Below are 25,199 nucleotides of genomic sequence, written 5' to 3'. Positions count from 1 at the left end.
TTAGATTAAAAACACAACTGAATAACAACAAGAATGAATAACCAAAAAACAAATCACATACGAAAAAAAAATATCAGAAACTACAGAAACTACAAACTACGAAAGGGACCACCCTAAATTCGTCTTTATATCCGGAAGTTACAAGCAATGGTTGAGATAAAGACACGTTCATGTGTATAGTTTATATTAATTTAATTTTGAAAACACTTGTACAAATTCTATGAGTAAAAATTCACTGGTACATTTAAAAAATAACTTGGAATATCACTTTGAAACTGACCCATACATCTTACTCAGAAACGTAAACCTAACTTTTTAGCTGATATCTATAAACAGGTGGCAAAGGTATCCACAGTTGCTGACCATCTGCGTAAATGTAATCAAATGATAAGTAATGTCTGTGAAATAAATAAACCTTTGTGTCTGTGGCGGCTGAATTCGGTCGCAATATCTGCATGGGATTGCTGCATTTGTTAAAACTGTAATTAGAAAAAAAAAAGCTAAAAATTACATTAAAAATATTAAATTACAAACAGTAGAATGTCAGTTCACACAAAATTGTATTTAAACTTTTTTACTTTAACGATAAAATTTTATAAAGATAGTCAAGGCGTTTAATTGCTGTTACGAATTAGAACTAAATAAATAATGGTAAAATATATGTGTTGTATAAGTACATACCTGAATATATTTAATAAGTAAATCAAATGTCAAACATGAGAAATGTATTTCAAAACGAAAGGCAGGTTTATAAATTCGCTTCGCAATGTAAAGATTTGCATTACCGAGATTTTCCTTTACAGTCAATGCAATTAGTCATTGTTCTCCAAATAATCGCAAACCCGATTTGAATATCTAATTAAATCACTTTAATTAATTTTAATGAACAATGAATTGTCGCTTTTCTGTCTAAACTTGTGACTGAGATAATTTATTGGGCTAAAGTGTTGCACTTAGATATTCTCAGTTTACAATGGTTATGAAAACGGTTTTTTTTCAGGTAACGAACCCAAGATCTTTGTACTATGCGCTACTATATATTACTCGTATACGTTTTATATACAAATATGACATAAGGAATAGCCCTTTAAACGCTTTATGTTAAATGAGGCTTACGATACTTAGCTAGATTTAAAAATATCACAATTTGTGAATTACCCCCCGTTGTGCGGCCTCTCTGATTGGCAGAGTGAGTGACGTCCGCTGCCCTTATTGGTCGATAAGATTTGACAGATAACAGCGGCACATTAAAGAATAGTTAAATCCCAAAACGGTATTCCATAAGTAAAAACTATATAAAACTTTATCAATTTGTGACGTTCCGTATTTTCGAAGATAAGTACTAAGTTGTTAATTATGTACCTACTAATATAAAGCTATATATATTATAATTTCGATTTTGAAATAAACCTTCAATTAAAACACACCTCTTACATCTCACTTACGTACAGGTACCTCGGTCTTGTTTTAATATTTTTCCTTAATAATAAATTAAATATTATTTATTTTTTAACATAAATTATTTTTTTTAAATGATAAGAAGGGCAACGGGTGGCCTTATCTTTAGTGTAATCATTAAAATAAATACATTGTCAACGAGAAGTTTCTATCATATCTGGTTTTTTTTAAATTTCCATTATTATAAAGAAATTGTTTCTAGCTAAGAGCAGTGTTAGCCTAGTGTTTTCGCGGGCCCAAAACCTAACCCGGCTGTGCACCAATAGCCTTTCAGCCTATGTATTGTGCGCGCTAGTATGGTAAAGGAAAGTCATGAAACTGGCATGATTTGGACCCAAAAAATAGATGATGCATGAGTCGGCTTTTTGTCTATTAAGAAAAATAAATTATTACGGAACAAATACAGATATTTGAGTGAGGCCCAGACCTAGGAGGCGCCACTGATGATTTTTTTGTTACTCTCTAATCATAAAGTCATTGATTTCAGGTGGACGGTTCTGCTCATTCTCGCCGTGTATCGAGCAGGTCCAGAGAACGTGTGAGGCGCTAACTCAGCATGGTTTCCAGGACATCAGTACCATGGAGGTTCTGCAGACGGAGCTTAAAGTTAGCAGGAGGACAGTGCCCGTGCGGGATTTGACCTTCTTGAAGCACAAGGTATTTAAAAAATAAAGATGAGTAAATGCTATGTCCTATCTATCGTGAAGTGACCTGCTCAAATTAATTGACGTGATTCTCTTGGCGTTAAAAGGCTGTATTGGTAAAAACATCCGACCTTATATGGTATTCCCACCTGAGTCTATGATTAAAAGGCCTCAATCTCTGCTAACTAGAGATATGGATGACACTTTAAACTTTGGATATATAGACAGAACTTTGCGATTAAAGTATTATTTTCTTATTAAATTTGATCAAATTTAGATATTTTGCCGATATAATTACAAGCTATATTAGCTGCCTAAATGATGCTTACAACTGACGACCTTAAAATGTAGAGGCAATTAAGCTGTAATCAACGCATTTTAATAGTGATTGACATTAAAAGAAAGCTTACTGAAAGCTTGCGTCATACGTCAGTTGCAGCCTCTGACCCGCCGACTGACACATTAAGTTAGCTTACGACCGATGGATCAGCTAACAAGCCGATAATTGACAGATAGTACTGACGACACAAATTAGTGCACAAAGATACTGATCTATGCTGGATTACAGCTCAGGCCAATTACTGAAGGGTTTTGCCTGGCCTGGCTGGCTTCGTTGGTCATCATTTATCTGGTGATTGTCCAAGTCTCGCTTGCTAGTGTCTTTATTGAAAAATATTTTTTTATATCAATTTACGAATTATTAAACTTTTTACTGATGTTTACATAATAAGCCTTATGTTCATAGACATAAAGGTTGAAATTAGGTATATGAGATATCGGCGATGTATCGGTTTGCGTTCAAAATCGTCACGCGCGCCGTTTGTCGCGGGCGGTCACGTTCCCAACGCCGACGGTAGCGAATTGGGATGGGATGATGTCGATGTATTTTACTATCAAATCAAAATCAAAATAGCCTTTATTACTGATATCATATAAATATAAATTAGATTCATTTTAATTTTCGACATCGGTATCAGTTTGCCTTTTGGCATAGGCCTCCCCTGGGCTTTTCCATCTATCTCTATTTGTGGCTTCTCTTTGCCATGTTGTTCCAGCTACCTTCCTTATATCATCCTCCCATCTTGTTTTTTTGCCTTCCTTTCTTTCTTTTCCCATCCCGAGGATACCATTCAGTAACATCTTTTGTCCATTTTCCCTTATTGTTTCTTATCATATGGCCTACCCAGTTCCATTTAAGCTTTTTCACTGTGTAAGTGACATCCATAACTTTAGTTAGTAAGTAAGTATCGATATAAATCAACCATAAAACTATACGTGATGTAAATGTATCTCATTATAAATTTATGTTGCTAAATAGTAAAAACATAGAAACGGTCAGTCAGTGAGTGACAAAAGCTTAACTAGTTACAATTCTTAAACTACTAGTTGAAATTGTATGAAATTGGAAATAGGTTATACAATGCCTGCTTGGTAACTGAAAATTCAGGCTTTTAATTTTATCCAGAACCAAGTTTTTAAAAACATCGGTCGAAAATGGCCTAAATTGCTTCGAGAAAAGCATGGTATGGCCGTGCTGGTTTATTAATTGTCTTAGCGGGCGCACTGTGCCTCCGGATATATTATGATAATAATATAAATTTCTTTAGTTACGTACGTTCTTAAACAATTTAATTTATTAGAGATTTAGAGTGCAAAAGATTAAGTAGAAAGATTAGTTTTTAAATCAGCAATACTAAATAGAAAAGGAAGTTACAGCCAACAGTAAATTTATACTATATATAGAGTGTACCAATTTCTAAAGGCCGGCAATGCACTTGCGACCCTTTTGGCAGTGTGAGTCTCCATGAGCCTGTAGGTTAGCCTTCCGTTTGACAGCTGTTGTATAAAAAGATAAACCTTAATTGCAAATCTATCTTAAGTATTCCTTGATATTATAACAATCGATAACCGTCTCCCAACCCTAACGCTTGCAAGAGCCGTGGGAAAATCGGGAGGTCTTTTTAAAATCTATCTTATAACTAACAACGGGAGTGCCATATATTAGTAAATTACTAGATTATACTTGAAATTACCACATTTGGGCAGAGGCAACTTTATGGTAGCTTAAATTAGAGTATGTTTCGTGATCTTACCCTATATAGAGTGATTTATGTACTAATTATTAGATTATTAGACGTATATTATATATACAGTTATTTTTAGATTATTTATATAAATCATTGCTAGGCCGACACATTTTTAGATAATTTTGTATTTATGTTGTTAAGTTCTTGCTTTTATAATCGTTTAATAATGTAATTATATCCAAAGCTTATTTATAAAAAAAGATCTGTTAAAAATAACTATTATATACAAATAAGCGATGAATACGCAAACGATAATAATTGCATTGCAATCAAAACTGTTCCGTCCTATATTATTCAACCAAATACAAATATTCCCAAAAGCATTTATAAATGCATTTGAATACTTTAGTTTTCATACTTTTTAAGCTATACTCATGGTCCTGATTGAAGTACACTAACCTTTAAAGATGACCCAAAATGCCATTCACATAATTAAAACTTATCTCATGATCTATAAAGTTTCGAATATGATTTATGCCTGCGCCGACGCAGCTGCAAGAACAAAGCACATTCCCACATTTATTGAGATGACTGATTGATGGTAACGTGCTCTATTGTACTTGAGCCTTTGAAAGCTGAAAAATGTAACAAAGTTCTGTCGCTTTATAAATGTTTGTTGAAATAGAGCAGATTTATTAAAACTATCGTTCGTATATATAGCATAAATGCCGGCAGTAGTGTTGCCCAAATGCAAGACCAAGACGAGACTTAGACCAGTCTTGGTATTGGTCTTGCGTCAATACACCTGGTCTTGATCTTGGTATTGGTATTGCGCTCTCAGTCTTGGTCTTGGTCTTGATCTTGCAGCAAGAGTCTCGCAAGTCTCGCAAGACTTGTAAATACCTATTAGCCTATTGCTATTTACTCGTCACTCATGTCAAATTGTAAACATTCACTCCGAAAGAAATGACTGAAATTGAAATAAAAACTCTTAAAAAAATATTTATAAGCACACAAGCCGAAGACCGACAAAGAAAAATGCGGCATTCTTTGACAGATAGAATAAATCTTTGAAAGATTAAAAACAGAAGTATCATAATCAAAATCAGATAGGTTTTGTGCCTACGCAAAAATAAAGTGTAGATAATTATGCAAATAATATTGTTTATTATGTTCCTTTTTTATTGGAACTATACGTTGCCTGCTGTTTTTATGGAGGTTACTAGCTACTAGAGTAGATACGATAGAAGTTGATAAACCGACACTGCAAATCTCGATTTTTGGAAATGTGTGGTTTTAAAACCAAATGCGTAAAGCAATATGACGTCGCTCATATTTGGAGTTTTTCCACGTTTCAAGTTTGTTTAAATCACCCAATTCCAAATTTGCTGTGCAAGGTATAATAGGTATTAATAATAATATAAACTAGGTTTATTATTATAACAATTTTTTTTATAATATCCTTACGACTACAATCTTCCTTGCGAGGACAACATAATCTATGTCCGTTCTGAGCACCCGAAAACCTATTTTATTCTTTGGAACCATAGGCAGTGGCGGCGACCTTTGACATGAAAGCGACGCGACGGCGGCAACACAAAGTCTAGGTCTAAATTTTTACCTATTTTCGTAGGGTTGTCAATGTTGGCATTAGTACAGAAAAATAAAATTAAGTAAACACAACGTTTATCACTTTTTTAATAACTAGGTATCCACGATAGAATATTTTTTCTACTAATTCCCTAAGTACTCAGTCTTAATATATTTTTCATAATTTTTTGTTTTTCAATAATTTATTGTGTGTAATTGAATAGTAAACTCTAAATCTTACTTGAGAGCTTTTTTTTAAAATAAACTTATGGAAAGCACTGACATGGCATATAAAATTTTCTTGCTGCTCACACTTTAGTACCTAGGTATATTACTATATTTCGAAATCAAAATATTCGCAATTCAATAGATGCAATACCTACTTAGTTATTAATTATCATCTCGCCCGACAGCCAGTGTGAGAATGTATTTTTACAAGAAACTCAGAGCATTCAATTTATACCTACCTACTGCTAGACATGTTCAGGGTCATTTAATTTTATCCTCCTGTACCAACCCTACCAAAATAGGTAACAATTTTGTGTGCCTCTGTCCGTACCCTTTGTCGGCGTATGCGGCGCTCAAACAGTGTCAAATGCTGTGATACACTTGTTGCAAACCGTGGCGTCTTTGTCGGTAAATTATCAAATATGTAGGTATATAATACACCAACCGACTAATAGTTTATTCGCAGAACATCACATTTTCCCAATCCACCTTGAACGTTAATTCTCTAGCAATAAAGTTGAAAATCTGTTAAAGAAATTTGATAACGCCCAAATCTCAGTTTGTCCTAACTGCAAGACGCAAGAGTATTGCAGGCTTAAGTATTGTCTTGCTCAAGTCTTGCAGGCTTCAGTCTTGGTATTGGTCTTGCTACGATAAGGCGGTCTTGGTATTGGTATTGGTCTTGCAAAAATGCAAGAACAAGACCAAGACTGCAAGACCAAGACCGATTTTGGGCAACACTAGCCGGCAGTGTTTTGGTAAGCCTAGTGAATTCATTCATTGAATCTCACACGTTTATAAAAAAATCCGATAAAATAAAAACATTGCTTTATTATTTAAAACTTAAGAGACAATATTTACACTCATTTGTTTTAAACTATATATATATATAGGTACATATATCACATACTACGTTTTACGTATTTACTACGTTTCATTCGTTCGTCATTTTAGGGGGTGTTTTTAGTCGGGTCAAAAACTAGTTAAAATCTGGGAATGAAATTCTTAATATATATTATTAGATGTGAAAGAAGGAAGTATTTAAAAACAATGTTACCATAGCCTGTAAAATCTCGGTTGTATACGTATTAAATGAATTATCAACCTAGATAGTTATATGATACAACAACAGATATTGTCAAAAAAAGCCAAAAGTTAAAACTTAACTTTACTTAACACAAAAGAAGTTGATTTCTTTTTAAGAATTCGTTTTCGATGTAGCTTCCGCTATTTGAATCGAAATTCCAAACTAATTTACACTTGATTACACTACCACTACTAATTACTCACCATAAACATGCTAAATTCCATAGATAATATTAGAAATAATATTGACCGATAGATAATAAGAGAATTCGGACACAATTAATCGGAAAAGTCATTATGCGTACTCATAAATCTGTTTTGCTTGAAGGTGAAGTAACCGGTCACATAACGATCGCTAGGGTTGACACCTATATAACATTTGTCCTGTATACCCTTCAATAGAGCATGCCGTTAGTATATTTACACTCTTGCACGGACGTCAGTAACAGGCTCCTACTGTCGCATTTTGTATCTACCACCTTAATATTGTAAAGTAATAATTATAATGAATGTCGACGCTTTGACATATTGTGAACAATTTATGTTCCATAGTCACATTTTTTTATAATTAAAAAGAAATAAAACTTCTATTTAACAATAGAGGCTTTCTCTTAGTGTCACTTCCTGACTGCAGTTGCTGAAAATCACTCGAAACATAAATAAATAATCTCTATATAACATAGAAAAGTGTAAGTACGCGGATAAACAGACAATATACTAACCTACTCTCACATCTAGGCACATATCCTCGCGCGCATCTATATAATCTCGAGTAGTATTAGCTCTCAAGGAGTACCACCAAATTACCTCAAACAAGACACTTGGAATAGCCTGTTGAAGAGGCGGACATCTTTCGTAGAGTTGTTTCTTAAGTTGGCAAATTCTCTATAATATGATATAAAACCAAGCATTGTATCTATATCATATGTTTTGATGTGTCATAATATTTACATTTTGGATTAATAGTTAGAGATTATCTATATAACTTAATGCTTATAACAAAGTTGTTTAAAAAAGTTAGCACTTTATCAAATGAAAATCTAAACGTCAAATACCTGTAATTTATCTATCGGCTCAACCCTATACCGGCGCGTGCTCACAACAGATAACATCTTATCATGGATCGAAACGCGATCTGTCGTCAGTCGCTCGCGTGCCCAAACACAGCCACCGCTCAGCTGACCATTCAGATATTACGTCACTGACCATTGCTTTATAACTTTTATATTATATGTATAAAGAATACCCTTAACTAGCAGCATAGTAGAATAAGTGAGTTAATAGTAGTAGTAGAGTAAAATAATAATTAGTAATTGTAGATAACACGGCGTACATCTTGAGGGACCTGGATTAAACTTTCTGCTAAAGTTTCTTAGTCACTAACCTACTTAGAAAGAAAATAATAATACCTTAATTGTTCTCGTAAAATTTACAGATAAAAACGTTTTGATTTTAGCTTCAAATTAGCCGTCAAACTTCAGGTTTTACAACAACATAAATTGTCAAATGAGCGTAGCTAAGCAAATTAAAATTGTTAATGTCACCTTGCGAGGCGAGCTCTGTAATGAGAACGGGTAAACTTATTGCCGTGTAACTCGAAAATCGTAATTTCAAATCTCAGTGACATCGAGACTGGTCTATCATTTATACTCCTGACTAGATTGGCACGTGGTTCCGTTTGAGAGAATTCTTATTCACTTGTAATCGAGGTTTGAACACATGTTCGATAGAAAAGATTCTTCGTTAAGTTTTCTTTGCTTTTCCCATGTCATTTCAGAAGCATTAATAAAACTCAAGTTGGGGTTTAGTCCTTATCAGTCTGACATATCGCTATGTATGAAGCGTATGGGACGTTCATTAACAAAACTGTTTACTTTAAGAGAATAATTATATAAATATTATAATTTGGACCTGCTGTCCATAATAATAATAATTATTTTTTAGCGGTTAAATGTTAAAAATGTAAAAGAAAATCATTTAAAATATATTCAATTTTGTAGGCTCAATATAATTTATTTATTAATCACGAAAATAAAAGTGGTTGCTGATTTACAATGATATATTACCATTTACACATATATTTTATTTTATATATTATCGATATAAACACAGACGCCGTGTTTCTCTTTTATGTATCGCTAATTTCAAAGCGCCATTCTCAAGACAGATTGTCAAAGAACAAAGAGATTTAGGACTGTAACACGATCCAGCTATACTGTGACGCAACACTGATCGAGACGGCCATGGCTAAAGGGATGCGCTTGCGCCGTGAAATTACTCGTTACTGCGCGGGAAATTTATGCTCAGCTTTGTTCGAGTTTTAGAACATGTTATGTAAAGAAAATATATATTGAAATGCTACAGTAACTCATTAATTATAACTCAAACGTGTCATGTCTTGTTTTGCTATAATATAAAGAATATTTAATATATAAAATAATTTGCTTTGACTTTTCATATAAAAGTTTTACCTTACCATTACATAGAAACAAATAGAGTACTTTTTCGTCTCATTCTGTCAAGTTGTGCATACGCTGTGATAAAATGTGACATATAAACAAATAATACGGAAATGACTAATTATTTTTTTTAAATAAAATTATAACAATGTGAATAATAACCTTAAAGATTATATAAGTTATGGTATATCGGGTAACTTGCGACTAAAGCACCAATGCGAAGTTTCTTTCCTGTGGGTAATTCTAACTACTTTCATTAGTTTAAACAACTTTAAAATTCGCAAATAAAGTGTCCCAATCGCAATACAAAATACTCAATAGATTTTATAGGAGTTTATGAAAATATTCACAATGTAATAAAATACTTGGTCATAGTTCCTGGAAAGTAATGTAATAAATATTTATTTGACTTATCCAGGCATCGACTTTTGTATACACTGACCTTTAGCAGGACTCCAAACCCACCGTTATTACAACCAACATAAATTTGCTACTTGACAAAATAATAGGGGAGTCGATGGGATGCTATTAACGCCCAGTAAGATATATAGACTTGTCTCAATCAGATACCTTAATACGAATGGTCGTAATAGAAACTCAGATGCTAAGATAATTGAATAACTCCAGGTTCATGCGGAATTAGTACCTTATGACAACTATTCAAATTATCTACAACTGTGGTGATACTATTCATACATATTTCTTAATTGAATAAATCAAGAAAATTTTATCAGTACTAATTTGTCTGTTTTTATCACAAAAAGATAAAAAGACAATAGCAAAAGAAAAGTTATAGTACTTCTGTTAAAATAGTGAACTGAATTAGTTTTAATGATGAAAATATATTTAAAGAACCTTTTTGTTTATATCGTAAAATTAATGAACATTCTTAAAAGGCTGGCAACGCACTCGCGATCTATCTGGCATTAAGCGTCTACATGGCGCCATCCTGCCCATTTTTGTTGTATTAAAAATTTATATGTGATAAAAAGAAAATTAGAGAACCCATATAGAACGATACTCAGTTGAACGTGTTACATAAACTTTGAAATAAACAAGCCTACAGATTATAAAACAGCCTGTAGAATATTAAACATAAAGAACAAAATAAAAAGAACTGAAGACACTGGTTGAAACTGGTACAAAGCCCTTATAACGGACTTTTAACACCACAAATGAATTATTGAGATGTAAGCTTCGAAATATAAAATCTATTTCACAGCACGCGAACACTATTTTATTCAGTGTTTATTTATTGCGACCAGTAAATGTATATTTTATCGAACCTTCAAGGTAATAATTGTTTGTCGTACATTTATTTCACCTGTATATTTAATTCTATGACATCTGATATTACAAAAGCCGTCCTAGTTATTTGTTTATTGTGGCAATCAAAGCTATATAATTTTTATTGCTTAACAATAAATATTGTTGAAATTTTAATAGATGTAGCAAAATATATGTTACTGTAGGCGCTTTCTTTTGTATTTTACTATTTCAGTTTTATTAGTTATTATTATCAATTGTTTTAAGTTTCACGGTAACACTTTTGTTATTCTTTCATCCAAAATCAAGATTATTTTTAATAACAGACTCGCATCCCTGAGGTCGTAGGCTCGATCCCCAATTACCTTCGTAGATCGACCTTCTGTGCATTTGTTATGCACAGAAGGTCGAAGAAGAAAAAAAATAATGATCATCAAATAGATACGGAAACCTTAAACTGTAGCGCTACTGATGTTTTTTAAATAATATTTCCAAAAAAAACTAGATTTGATCATTATTACGCACGTACTGTGGTTGAAATTAAAAGGAATTACTATAGAAATGGCCACGTTCCATAACAAATAATTGGTTCTTCTACTCATATTGGCACTGGCCGTTAGCTATCATCATGTTGCTCAGCATGATTGTTCTAAAATATTTGACTGTAACCCTATACCTTACCAACAATATAAAGCTATGTTAGAACAGGTAAATTCACTGATACATAACCTGTGCCAAGATATGGTTGTAAGGCGACGTGTGGACACTTACAGGCTTTGGAGAAATTTAATGCGAACATTGTAGAGTTAAACGTTGCAGAAACATATTACTAACTCCATATTAAATTTTATATAGAAAGTAATCTTCTTATATAAACCAAAGAAAATATTTTAAACCATTCCTTTAATTAAATTATTTTAGATGACTAGAGAACTCGATTATTTAAGTGTTAATCGACTGTTTAGTTAATTATGCTAAACTGGTATTATTGGTAAGTTACGTCTCCTGATTTATTCGTTAGTGGTTTTGAGCAATATTTAATTCTAACATATTGAAATGAATAAAACTTCTATATTATACACTTGATACGTGAGCATATAAATTTTCTGTGTGTTTATAATTTTGATGAAGTTTTTTGTGTCACGTGGATTTGATTGTCAATAAAATGTTCTCTTTGTATCCAAGACGTATACGCTAGTCTCTGATTGAATTTCAAAGTAATGTTGTATAATTTATATATTATTGAAATTAATTATTACTTAAAGCACCTAAGTTTGCGAAACTCCTAGTCACGTTCGATCACAATACGTATGATCCGGATTCAGCATGTTACTATTTCGCAACGCGTAGCCCTTAATGGCTAAATATATATTGAATTCGTGCATCATTTGGCACGTTTGTTTATTTATGCCACTGCTTAGTGAGCGGTTATAGTCAATTTAGCGATCAGATTGCCACGCCAGTGAAATATGGGTAACGCGATGCATATTGTTTCGTTCTTGATGATTTAGTAACTAGAGCCAATTAAAGAGTTCGAAAATATAATAGAAGTAGGTATATGCTTTACGTTAGTAGTTCTTTCAGTATGAATTTTTATGAAGTAAGGATCGTACGACTTGGCCGGCGATGTGCACAATTAGGTAATTTCATACGAATATTGTATTTAGAATTAATGTTATAATAACTCACCTCGAATTTATTATTATCATATATTATGCGGAAACATGGGATTGAAAAAAACGTGAGTTACATATTTTTATATTCAGTTTTTCTACTGCGATATTTTTTTTATAATTTGTAGTGATAGATGAACTTTTTAAATATTTCTGTAATCCGGATACATTTCTAGAGAAACTCATGCGCTGCAATAGTATGAAGATGTTTGGATCATGGTGTATACGTATTGTTGAACTCACATATTCTCAAACTAAATACAGGTTGTATTCAAATTTCTAGCTTTACGACAGCGGCGTGGATAGAGTCGTCAGTCGCATGTACAGGATCGCGGTGCAATAAATTAGCACTCGAATGTTCCCACGAGCGAAACCGTATCAAGATGAGCCTCGAACAACGAAAGGAGGACAGCGAAATGCTTTATTTTCTCACTCGATTTATTCCGAGTGACATTCTCTTACGTTTTGTTCGATGTCATTCTAACGAACGTTGCGCTAACACAGTGTTCTTCGTTGCTCTAATGGAAATACGATAGGTAGCTCTTTTAGCTGCTTTGGCTTTAAATTGAGATGTTAGGCAAATTGTATCTTTCGTTATTTGAATTACAAGTAAAAAGTACTATGTAACTTAAATGACGTTGTGGTTTATGACATTTTCCTTTGAATTATTGTTATGTAGAGGGAGGGTAAAACTTGCTGAGTTTCTTGCCCATTCTTCTCAGAACAAGGCCTCCTGGTAGTTTTACGAACGGATGGCGTAGTTTTGCTCTTTCGCGAATTTTGTAAACGTTTTTGACATTCATAAGCAAGCCCTTAGACGCATCTAAATTGAATAAATGAATTTTGATTTGATTTGATTCAAGAACCAATAGAATTGTTGACTATAATCGCGATTGTCACTTGATTGTGATTGGATTAAGCAGGCTGTTGTTCGAGTTCCGGCTTTGAAATCATTATTATCAATAGCGGAGAAATAGTTCGCGCCCAAAACTACCCTAGTTTTTTTAATGGTCCTGAATTATTAAAGGGTAACTTAATTATTGACAAACCGAATGTCAGGCTATCAGTTATAGGTATTGAACCCTAGCTACTACGGTGATGTATAAACTAAAAACTTATACTAAGTATATTCTTTCTGTTAGTATAATGTTTCGTTTCCATTTATTTATTCATATACAATCTCTCTCATAGAATTTTTAATATTTGGCCACTATGCAATTTCCTATAAGATTAATTAACATTTCCAATTATGTCTACAATCTTGAGTATGAAACACGTGGTTGCGACGGTAACTAATAGTAATAATAATAATATTCACATGATTTATTATAGGTACTTCACTAAATCGAAGCTTTAAGTAAAAGCTTTAGTTTAGCAATTCATTAAGGCGCCCCTTAATGAATTGCTAATGCGAAATGCTAAATGTTGTTCCAAAATTAAATAAAAATGTTTTGAGTGTTTCTTAAATAAGCAAAACAGACGCGTGGCTGAGACTGTATTAATAATAATAATAATTATAATACAACATCCGTAATTGTGATCGATTGGACGTTGGCACGGGCCACAATGGAATTCGTGTAACCGGTCACCGATCACGACACGAGTGACCGGTGACGAATCTATCAGCTGGCTTGTGATAACAATGCAATGCATGTTTGGACCATTGACTTTATTCTCAAGTTAAAGGGTTACATACATGTATTATTCGTCGATGTTCTAAAGCTTTGTGATATTATTAATAAGAAAACTGTTTTTTTTTATTTGAGCTAAAATTCAAATAGAGGCATAATTCGTCGGAATACTTTTTTCTTATTAGTTTATATTATTAGTTTTCTTAAAGGCATACGTATAGTCAGTGTCTGATTCACATATAAATTCTTAAAACTTTGGAGACCCACTTGAATTGATATTTTTATTGTAACTTTTGGATTTGCTTTCGGCATGCAAAAACTAGTCTCGATAATCAAGACGATAAATTAACAAATTATAATACGTTTATTCAAATGTAATTTTAATTATAAATCGTGATAAATGTATGTCGTATAGATTTATTAATCTAACTAAAATTAGAAAGATAGATCAAGTTAATGTAAAGATAGTTTAGGTATAATTCATACTCAATAATTTAATTTTCATTTTGTTAGAAGTAATAATTACAACTACCGATTAACACGCCCAAAGCTGTGTAATTAGTTAAGAATTTGTTACAATTCAAGGGTAACAACAAGGTCTGTTTGAAAATACTAAATTATATCTCAATAATGTGTTTGATTTTCACAATAGTAATGTTGTTTTCTATGCGACCAACTCGTCTTAGAATTAGTTTAGAAGTGGTCTACCCTCTTCCAAGGTTCATAATTAGATATTATTATAATTAATATTAAATTAATATTCAATCCGAATTCAACTAATTTCTGAGGCTCCGCATGAGAATATCACCTCAGGAACTTCGTACTTCTCAGTTGTTCATGTTCTTATACTCTTTAGGTCTTGGCGTCAGTTTTCTGAATCTGTTTCATGATCATTTTTTAAATCTAATTGGCAAGTAGGTGATCAGCCTCCAGTGCCTGACAAACGTCGTCGACTTTTTGGGTCTAAGACATGTCGGTTTCCTCACGATGTTTTCCTTCACCGTTCGAGCAAATGTTACATGCGCACATAGAAGTCTATTGGTGCACAGCCGGGGATCGAACATACGACCTCAGGTATGAGGGTCGCACGCTGAAGCCACTAGGCCGACACTGCTCATACTCTTATAATCTTAGTGGTGCTAAAAGAGATAACTATTAGCATCAACTTCTACAAGGAACTAAGGATTTGTGGTGTAACAGTGTATTAAAACTTGATCTAAAATTGTTAAAGCTTAATAATATGCTTATCAATATGAGTCACATTGTATGTCCTAACAAATATTTCAGCGCAAATTAGGCCAAGTGTTGGGCAAAGACAATAGTTGGTAAGTGGTTCGGGGTCAGTGCAGGTCACGACACAGCCCGCGGGGTCAGCCTGACTATGTGGTCTTTGTACATGCGTAACTAACACAAATATTTGGCTAGTAAACAATCTATTTGCAATATCAAGAGCTAGCTAATTTATTTATATATCCTGTTTGATTTCAAAAATATTTCGGTATGATAGCTGCAAAGCATACCAAGAAAGAAGGCTTTGCGCCAGGGCAGAACCACTACATAGATATTCTACGTATTATTACAAATACTTTATTTATGTTGTTATGTAACATAATTTAATGAAAAGGAAGGCTGCCTTTATCGCTTTCGAGCGATCTCTTCCAGACAACAACAAGCAAGAAGTGCAAAAATATATATATTTATTAAGACAAAACTAAACAGGACCTATATTTTTGATAAACAATATGTATAACATATCAATAACATCTATGTATGTATTTTAATTCTAAGTCAGCGTGGGATATAGACACACAGGCCTCCTCCAGCTTCTTCCACTACGAGCTCTTCCTGGCCACCCATAGCCAAAGTGGACCAGCTACCCTTATTATGTTATCAGACCATCCTTTAAGCTCCGCATACGATAGCTACATATTAATAAATTATAAATGATAGTTAGTTATTATATCTTAAAAATATCGGTTTTAAGATATAATATTGTCAATTCAAAGACATCGAGCAAAATCGACATTAAAGATTAATGGTCTCTTGATTACACCGTTTATTGTTATTTGGACAGCAATGTCATCATATTTCTTAACATTAATCGTATTAGAACTATTGAATACTTCACGATTGCTTCACTGTCTCAATTTGTTCAGAACAATTGCCGAAAATTTATTGTTACGCAAACCATAATGATTTATTCTGCGATCTATTGTTTCTTGTAGCTACGGGATCACAATTAATGGTATTATTGGCAGGCTGACCCCGATCACGTTTAGATATCTATCGGAGTTTATCTGTGATTATGTATGTCGAAGTTGCTTAGGGTATAGGAATTTTACTCCTGTCGATTCTAACATAACAACCTATAAAAACCTCATACAGCAATTACTCAAACGCGTACTAAAATTTTACCATAGATTCATGCGGCACATTTCTTATTTGGTTTTTATTATAGAACAAGGGGCAAACGGGCAAGAGGCTCACCTGATGTTAGTGATACCTCCGCCCATGGACACTCTCAATGCCAGAGGGCTCGCTAGGGCCTTTTAAGAATTGGTACGCTCTTTTCTTGAAGGACCCTAAGTTGAATCGGTCCGGAAATACTTCAGTGGGCAGCTGGTTCCACAAAGTGGTGGTGCGCGGCAAAAACTGCCTAGAAAAACGCGCAGTTGTGGAACGGTGGACGTCGAGGTGATACGAGTGGAATTTCGTATTCTGCCTCGACGTCCATAAAATCATCAAACATAAAGACATAAAACCAAACATAACATTGATGCAGAAAAATAGGGAATAATTAAACGATATGTGATTGCGAAGTGGGAAGTTGGCACCTGGGGAAATCCAAACCTTGACTTACATTAATTAGACTTATTAATTTGGACATTTTTGCTTTGCCTATTACGCTTTTCTGAAAGGAGGAAAACAGGATGACGGCAGGGCGTTATCGCTAGTACACGAAATTTAAATTTAGTTACATTCTTAGATTTTCGTCCGAAGCAGATGTATATGAACAATCGTACTAACAAACGAATACGGTGCAACAGAACATATCATAGTCGTAATAAAAAGCTATACGTGTAATATTGAATGGTTTGAAAAATATCAAAAAACGCAGTGCCATAAAAATAGAAGAACTTATTATAAAAAATCATCAATCGTGATTGCACGGTCAAATGCCTTTAGATGAATCTTTCTCCAAAGAATAACTTTTTGTTGGTTTGTCGCGGTTCATTCATCATGTCGTGACCGATGCCCCCTTCGGGTCACGAGCCTGCTACTGGTCACATCGGTATTATTGAAGCTATTTGTCAACGTTTTGCACGCATGATTCCTAATTAGGTGGGTAAAAGTGAGTTTGTTGTGTCGATTCTTAAAAGTATAGACTTTTTATAAAATCAGTATGCCTGTTTTTCTTTACAATTTTCGTTCTATATTTTTTTAAATCTTAATATAAGAATAAGATAAATAAGGCTTTATACAATTTTATAACACGACACCTAATTATAACCTCGCTCTAATTTAAATATATTGGTAATACTAACTTATGATAAAATTTAGATTTTAATAAAAAAATTATTTCTTTTATAACAATAATATCGATACGTACGATTCAATTCAATTAAATCATCATAAGTTAAGTATACAAAAAATAACTAAAAATCTCACGATATTTTTCAGTAAAGTAGAAATTAAATAAATATTAATTATATAAATTATTTCTGTAATTATAAAGAAAATACATAGACACCGATTGGACGTAATGAATTAATAAATCACTTGATTATTACAACCGTAACCTTAAGTTCTTCATTGATTAATGGCTATGTGAGAAAATATAACGTGATAACATTTACTTCATTCAAAAGCCAAAAGTTAACGAGAAGGCCTATAAATAAGCGTAAAATTATTATTTATTACGCGTCTACACAAGAGGACATAAATATAAGTTGCATGTTAAAAATGCTAATTGCTTTAAAATTAGTTGCAGCTATATAATAAATGAACTCTTATATATCTGTAAACTACTACTATGCCAATATTTTATAATTGATTACTACTTCCAAAACCTATATTTATTATATATATTCTAAAATAAAATGATATCGCTTGTAAAAAGAAAATCCTTTTCATAATTAGTTCGATAGATGGCGCTGCATGTGTGTTAAAACGCGGTATTGTTGTGTTTTTCCTACAGGGTAAAGAGTATTGGATACGTCTTCTGTTTAACTTTGCGCAGAGGCAATATCGTAACCAATGAGGTTTATCCGAGGTGCGATTATTGCTAGTTGAAAACTTTACCAATACCCCGCCGTGTGGACGTGAAATACCGTCCGCTATGGCAATTTTTGAACGGCCGTTAAGGCCATATAAAACTGTATGATGTATGAATGTATATAATAAACATTTATAATTCTAATGTACTTAATAGCAAATACTATACATTATACAGTATAACATTTTACTTAGACTGTGATTAAATCATAGAATAATTTTAACCTTTTTTTTTTCTTTGGAAAGATCCTTTAATTTCATCATACGCTTCGTAAAGTATTTTGTCATAAACAAATAGCCGTGACAAAAAGGATTATGTGACGAAACAAGACCACGCGTCGATCCAGATTGAATAATGTCAAAAAGATTTGACATTTACACTCGGTGAAAGTAGGGGCTTATTGAGTGGAATCGATTGATCGACTTATAATCGTATTATCGATCTACGGGGGGTCCATAGACTGTTTTGAGTGTCCGAATTGTGCACGCTTAATGAAATATATTAGATTTGTTATTATAATCATTTGTTGCCTCGACAGTCAACTAAATGAAGTTTAAAAAAATATGTACATTATTTAACCAAGTTAAAAAGGCCAGTTTTCTTATATTATATATTGCATTATGCGATTGCATATAGGAAGAACGTGGTTACACTTTATAAAATATATCGCTGGAATTTCGGTTTTAACATCAACGGCAGTCTTACGGCCTTACAACCTACATCTATACAACTTTTCAATTTGATTGATAGGTAACGTTTTAACTTGTATTGCGTTATAGATATCAATTAATACTAAACATTTAATTGTACTCGTTTATTAATGTATGCGGCGCTTTTATCGCATTAAGTGAATGAGTGGTAAAACAAAAAAGTATGAGTATCCGTCAGACATCTCAACACTTAGAGGTTTGCGTATAGGGTGTCCATCGTTTAAGAAAATGGAGTTACTTTAGTCTTAAGCCGGAAATAGAATAATGGCCAACTCTAAGCAAATAATTTTACACTCACAATGTCCAGTAGTGTTCACATATACAGACTACTTACTACTTCTACTTCGATAGTATCCTACAGATTAAATAAAAATAGCCTATAATCGAGTACTACATAATAAGGATCTCATTAAGTTTATGTTTTTATATTTAATATTAGTATATGACCTCCGCCAAAGTGAAGGAAATTAAATTTATTATATTTATTAAAAAGTTATCTAATTGATTATTAATTATAATGTAGAAAACTACTAAACTCTAGTAGGAAGATGTTTGAATATTTTGATAAATTATTATAAACCTGGATTTCCATCCATCTATCATTCCGTCTATTCCCGTAAATAAAAATGAGGCATGTATTTAACAGGAATATTCAAAGACAAAGACAAAAATAATTTATTCATATTGGTAACATAATGTACACTTGTGAACGTCAAAAAAAAAAAGAAAAGAATTACATTTACTGCCAGTTCTCAAATCAAGGGCGTAGAACGGAAGAGAAGTACTGGAAATAAACTCTCCGCCACTCTTTAATCGCCAAGTTTTTTTTAACACAATGTTTGTAAGGAGCTGCAACCATTACACCATGTTCCATATGACATCTTGAGTAATAAAGAATAACATTGTCCTGTGAATCAAAGAAGTTTATGACCCCTACCCGGTCGTGATTCATACGCTCTCCTTACTGACAGATGGCGACGTAATGGCGCGATTGATTTACGATACCGACAGTTTTAATAATTGCATAATCGATTAAGGCTCGCTGTTACGAGTATGCCCTAATGTGCTAGGACCTTAGGGGTAAAGTAAACAGTCGATTGCCTTAAATATCCTGTATAAAAAACGTAGTAGATTTTGATATTTGGAAGTCATTATTAAGTAAAACAAGGTTTACATACAACGTGCCAAGTGATTCCTTTTTAAACTTAGACCGTTGTTAATAGCATACATGTAGGACATATGATGACTTTACTGATTTTGGCAGTCGCAGTATTATTTTAAATTTTGTTCAAACTTATTAGAATAAGTTACTTAAAACAGTATAGATGCTGTTTTTAGTAACCCATATTAAAAATAATGCTTACAACAGTTATTACTCCTTACAACGCTTGTTTATTAGCTTGATATTTAAACCGTTATTGAAGAAAACACACTTTAAGTAACGTATGTGTGGCCCTATATATGACCGCTATCAAAAACATGGGATTTGACCGCTACCGCTGCTTTTTACGATATCTTGAATGTTCGTTTATTTATTTCACATTTACGAGGGTGAACATCTAAATCCACTGGGCCGTATTTATGAGACGTCAGTTTGGACGGGTTACAAGCACAGATAAAAACGGAAATTTTGTCGTTTCGCATTTGGCACTTGTATCATATATTGCGAGTTTTTTTTATATTTTAGATTACCTTAACAAGATTGTTTTTAATTTATTATATTATTTAAACAGTTAACTTTAAGAGGTTTTAATAATTAGATCAATAGAATTAAAATGGCGAATTAATAACCTATTAACAAGTGCCAATGATTGGTATTAGATTAACTTGTAAAAATTATGATTATAATTGTATAATTAAATATCAAAATTTTGTTGAAAATTTTAGTAAATTACCCTATTAGACCCCATTTCGGCACGGGCCAACGAGAAGTAATTATTTTAAGTGTCAATAAATAATAAAGATGGCCGCGCACTGCTGAGTGCTCGTCCATCTCTCTTATCTCAATTCTTAATGCGCCTCTTTGCTGGTCATTCTTTTTTTAAATTTCGTTTTCTTTTTTCCCATGTCATGTAGCGATGAAGTTAAATTTTGTGTTGACAGCGTGAAGGTTTTATGTTTTAATCTGGAGTTTATGTTCATTTCATCTGTGAGGTAGATAGATTAGCTGATGTAGTTTTTTATCTTGTTGTAGCTATGATCAGATGGGCGTGTAATAAGAATAATCATTTTAAATTGTTTAAGTGTTTTGTAAACGTTTCGCCGGGTTGCTTCAAATTATCAACGATTTAAGGTGCTTTATGAAGTCATAACAATAAATCAACTGTGCAACAACGATTTTGTTGCATTTCCGAAAGACGGACCATCTATCACGCGGCCTGCGCGTTCGGAGTTTGAATAAATTTATGTTACGTAATTGCGGTGTGCGTGCGCGCAAGATGCGCTAGGGATTATGTTGTTTTACCGGCAAACTTGACGTTGCCGTCATTATACTGCACTTACATACTTTGACCCCTTACCTCTATAATAATCTAAGAATCAAACATAAATAATCTTTAGAAAACAAAACTCAACAAACAGTAGAACTTCTTATCCATATCATCTTATCCTAATTATTAATTTTCTAACGGAACTTTAATATAATGTATGAAGGTAATTTACGCTTAACCGCATACAGTTATAAAAAGGGTTAAGCGGTTTTAACGTGAAATAGTTGAGAAAACATGGACGAGGTCAGGGCTATAAGTTGCGGTCGCAACTCAATTGGAGTAATCTTCTCCGACGAGGCATTACTTACGTCTACTTTACCTTCAAGTGGTCTAGGTATGTCCGTCTTTTTTAAAGATAATACGAGTCGAAATGGAAACTATTATGTTAAGTCTAGAATCATCATCAAATATAATATATGTACAACTAAGCTGGTCAGGTTTTGCGTGTGTATGTATGTTTCAAGAGACGCAGTGAAGATAAAATAGCTTTCATATTTTATGTCAAACATTGTAGTAATATTTTGCTTCCTAGCTTGAATAGGTTACAATAGTAATGTATAGTTTGAGAGGTGTAAAACTGTCACATCTCACGAGGTTGGTCTGAAATTGCATTCAACAGCGTGGCGCCACCGTTTTAATGACAAGGCGCTTGTGTTCTGTCATTTCAAGATAACAACCGCTGATGGCTTTTGTATTTACCGCTATGACATGAAGAATCTAATTAGAAGACAAACGCCGACGAATTCTTGGCCTAATTCGAAATAGAATGAAGAATAGATTGAATTGAAGATGAAATAACTAAAGCTCTAAGATACATTAATACTTAAGGTCTTTTAATTATATTTCAGGTGACTAATTTTAATTCTCTTTGCACAGTTATCTCTTAATGAACTTATTGAAAGTTTAAAGTACCGAAGCTATTGATGGTAGGATCGTTGTTTATTATAAAATAATAACGGATAGTACGTTAAACAAGTTTATTGGAGGACGAGTATCTAATCCATGACATCGATAATAACTCCACGCGCCCTGACCCCCTTGGTAGTACAATCCTGCGCACAATGTCTCAAATTTGTGAGCTTCGAGTTCACGTAAAAATATGTAATAGGTGATATAATTTGGATATCTATCATCCAATATATATAAATATATATAAAGTTTATTCAAATAGAACAAACAACCTTCAAATTCAAGAAACACAAAATTATCTATACTAAACTATATAAGTTTGTTTTACTAAGGGTCTGTTTCACAATGTGTGGATAAAGTGTCAAATAGCTATGCAATTTATAAATTATTCATAAAAGTTCCGATTAAAAAAATTGGCGTTTCATGACGAATAGCACAGCTGACAGTCGTGAAACGCAACAATAGTGTTTATCTTACCATGAAGTAATAAATGGATTATTTGGAACTTATCCGGACATTGTGAAACAGACCCTTAATATAAATAATATTCTAATTAACATTGAATTGTACTATTCCTATAGATTATATTTTTAATTGTTTAACACAGCGCACATTAAGCAGAATAAACAAAGAACACATTTTAAAGCAACCTTGTAAATATATTATTTCACCAAGAATTTTGCAATTATTATATAAAAAAAATACATAGATATTACTTTCATTTTCTATTCACCTGTACAGTACAGTCGAGCACGTATTCGCGAGGCAGGTGCATAATAGTAAACCTGCGTTGATGTTGATCTTACACATTTAGCGTGTCGATATCATCGTACACGCAACCCGGTCTTAATCGCTATGTAATTACAGCATTAGCGAAGCACTAATCTGAGTATTTACGCGGGTATCACAATAACACGCGCTAATCAATCGGTAAATATGTAAACGATCCATGATTTTGATAAAGCTATTCATTTAAGAAACATTTCAATACGATGTTACTTTACGGCTATTTTTTAATTTAAGTGATTAATAATTTATGTCGTTCATTATTAAATCCAATGACTGAATTTATTGCAACCGATTTTTGATCGTTTGTACTTTTAAGAAACAAATAGTTTTTTTCAGACTGATGTGTGCCTAACATGTTATGATATTTAGAAAATTTTGCGTGATATGTTTAAGACTTCATCGCAAACATGTAAAAAGCATTGGTGCATAGCCATAATTCGAAGGAACGACCTCTGGATGAAGACTAACACGCTAATGTCACTAAGCTAACACTATTCGTTGTTACTAATAAACTAGATGTTGTACAAATTGATAAACTTGTTTGAAATTACGTAGTTAGGTTTCACTCATATTTTGGGCTTTGTATATATTAGTAACATTATTTTTATTTTTCTCAGAGCTGTGACAACCCAGTAGAAGAGAAACCCTCCAGCGACAAAAGCTACGTGGTAGGGGCCTGGCCAACGACTACGCCCGGGCACACAGGATACTTAACTGTTGCCACTCTGCCTCCAGCGTTTCTTAGGCGTAAGTTATCAGGTGGCTGGTAGTAATACTCAGTATCTCCTTAATAGTTGAATAGTAGTTTAATTATTTTTTATAATTTAATTTTGAAAAGAGGATAGTCTGTAGTTGAAAAAGCATAGTCTCATACATATAAATGAATATTTTTATTAAAAACTAACAGCTATTTACGTCATTAAGGGCCCGTTTCACAATGTATGGATAGAGTACCAAATAGTTATGCAACACATATATTATTATTCGAAAGATAAAAGTTCCAAATAAGATACTTCGCGTTTTATGACGAATAGCGCGATTTTGACAGTCGTGAAACGCAAAAATACTGTTTATCCTACCAATAACAAACAGGCCCTTAGTGTTTCAATATGTGTCTCTACCGTGTGATTGCGTTAATAAGGTGCGTATCTTATTTAGCCGAGCCGATTCATGGATCATCCAGCACAAAAATATTTTTCACTTCTTTTTAATGGTTTTATCTTTCAGGAAAATTACCAATCACTAAAGCTGAGAATGGAAAAAGTCTGTCGACAGATATTGAGATGAAGAGCGACTCTGACAGCGAAGAAGATAAGTTAGTCGTGGACGAAAGTGGATTATGATTATTAATGAATAAATGCTAATAATTGTAATTGTCTTTTAATATATGAAAACAGACCAAATATTTAAAAATTTTGAATAGATATTAAAAATGATATAAGTTGACAAATGACAATAAAAGATATAACCGAATCTGACACAAAAAAAGCTTAAAATTAGATGTAAAGCTTGCTAGCTAGTGGACTGTCAAATGTGTGTTTCAATTTATATTTATTAAATGTCAAGAGTGTTTGTATACTATTTCCTATATATGTACGTATAAGCAAGCTGCACTAGACACTAAGCCCTTAAGCTAATATGTCAAAGCTATTGGGCAGGCTCACCACAATAATTAAGGGCTTGATGTAGTCTTTGGCACTTTGAGAGAAAGCGAGAAATGAATAAGGCAGATTATTCAAATCTGATTTATTGTTCAAAGACAATCTTAAATAATACTTACACCTATTCATATATACATGATATTATTCTAGTGAGCTGTTGGTGTATTGCGCACCCTTAGCTATTTAGTTTTAGAACGACCATGTGAGCCGTCTCAGCAGTTGATCGATATTTAAATAATTTATGTTTAAAAATTACTCTTCAGCTATTAAGATTTGGACACAATATGTGAACTGTTGGTCAAT

General features: G+C 33.0%; 1 protein-coding gene and 1 non-coding gene across 2 annotated transcripts in view; both read left to right on the top strand.

Annotated features, from left to right (window-relative positions):
* The window catches only part of LOC110992405 (tRNA (adenine(58)-N(1))-methyltransferase catalytic subunit TRMT61A), a 47,399-nt gene extending 22,800 nt beyond the window's left edge, over window positions 1–24,599 (top strand). The window contains exons 5-7 of the mRNA XM_022258216.2: window positions 1,946–2,115; window positions 23,853–23,982; window positions 24,463–24,599. Of these exons, the coding sequence (XP_022113908.1) occupies window positions 1,946–2,115; window positions 23,853–23,982; window positions 24,463–24,578 (416 nt within the window). The 3' untranslated portion in view covers window positions 24,579–24,599. The remainder of the gene's footprint in view (window positions 1–1,945; window positions 2,116–23,852; window positions 23,983–24,462) is intronic.
* LOC123689312 lies at window positions 18,291–18,429 on the top strand. The gene has a single exon (XR_006750315.1). It is a non-coding gene; the product is annotated as a U4 spliceosomal RNA (small nuclear RNA).
* Window positions 24,600–25,199: the final 600 nt, after the last annotated feature.

The sequence above is a fragment of the Pieris rapae genome, chromosome 6 (assembly GCF_905147795.1).
Source record: "Pieris rapae chromosome 6, ilPieRapa1.1, whole genome shotgun sequence".
Classification (NCBI taxonomy): domain Eukaryota; kingdom Metazoa; phylum Arthropoda; class Insecta; order Lepidoptera; family Pieridae; genus Pieris; species Pieris rapae.
Note: the sequence above shows the minus strand (reverse complement) of the source record. Positions and strands in the feature narration are given on the sequence as shown.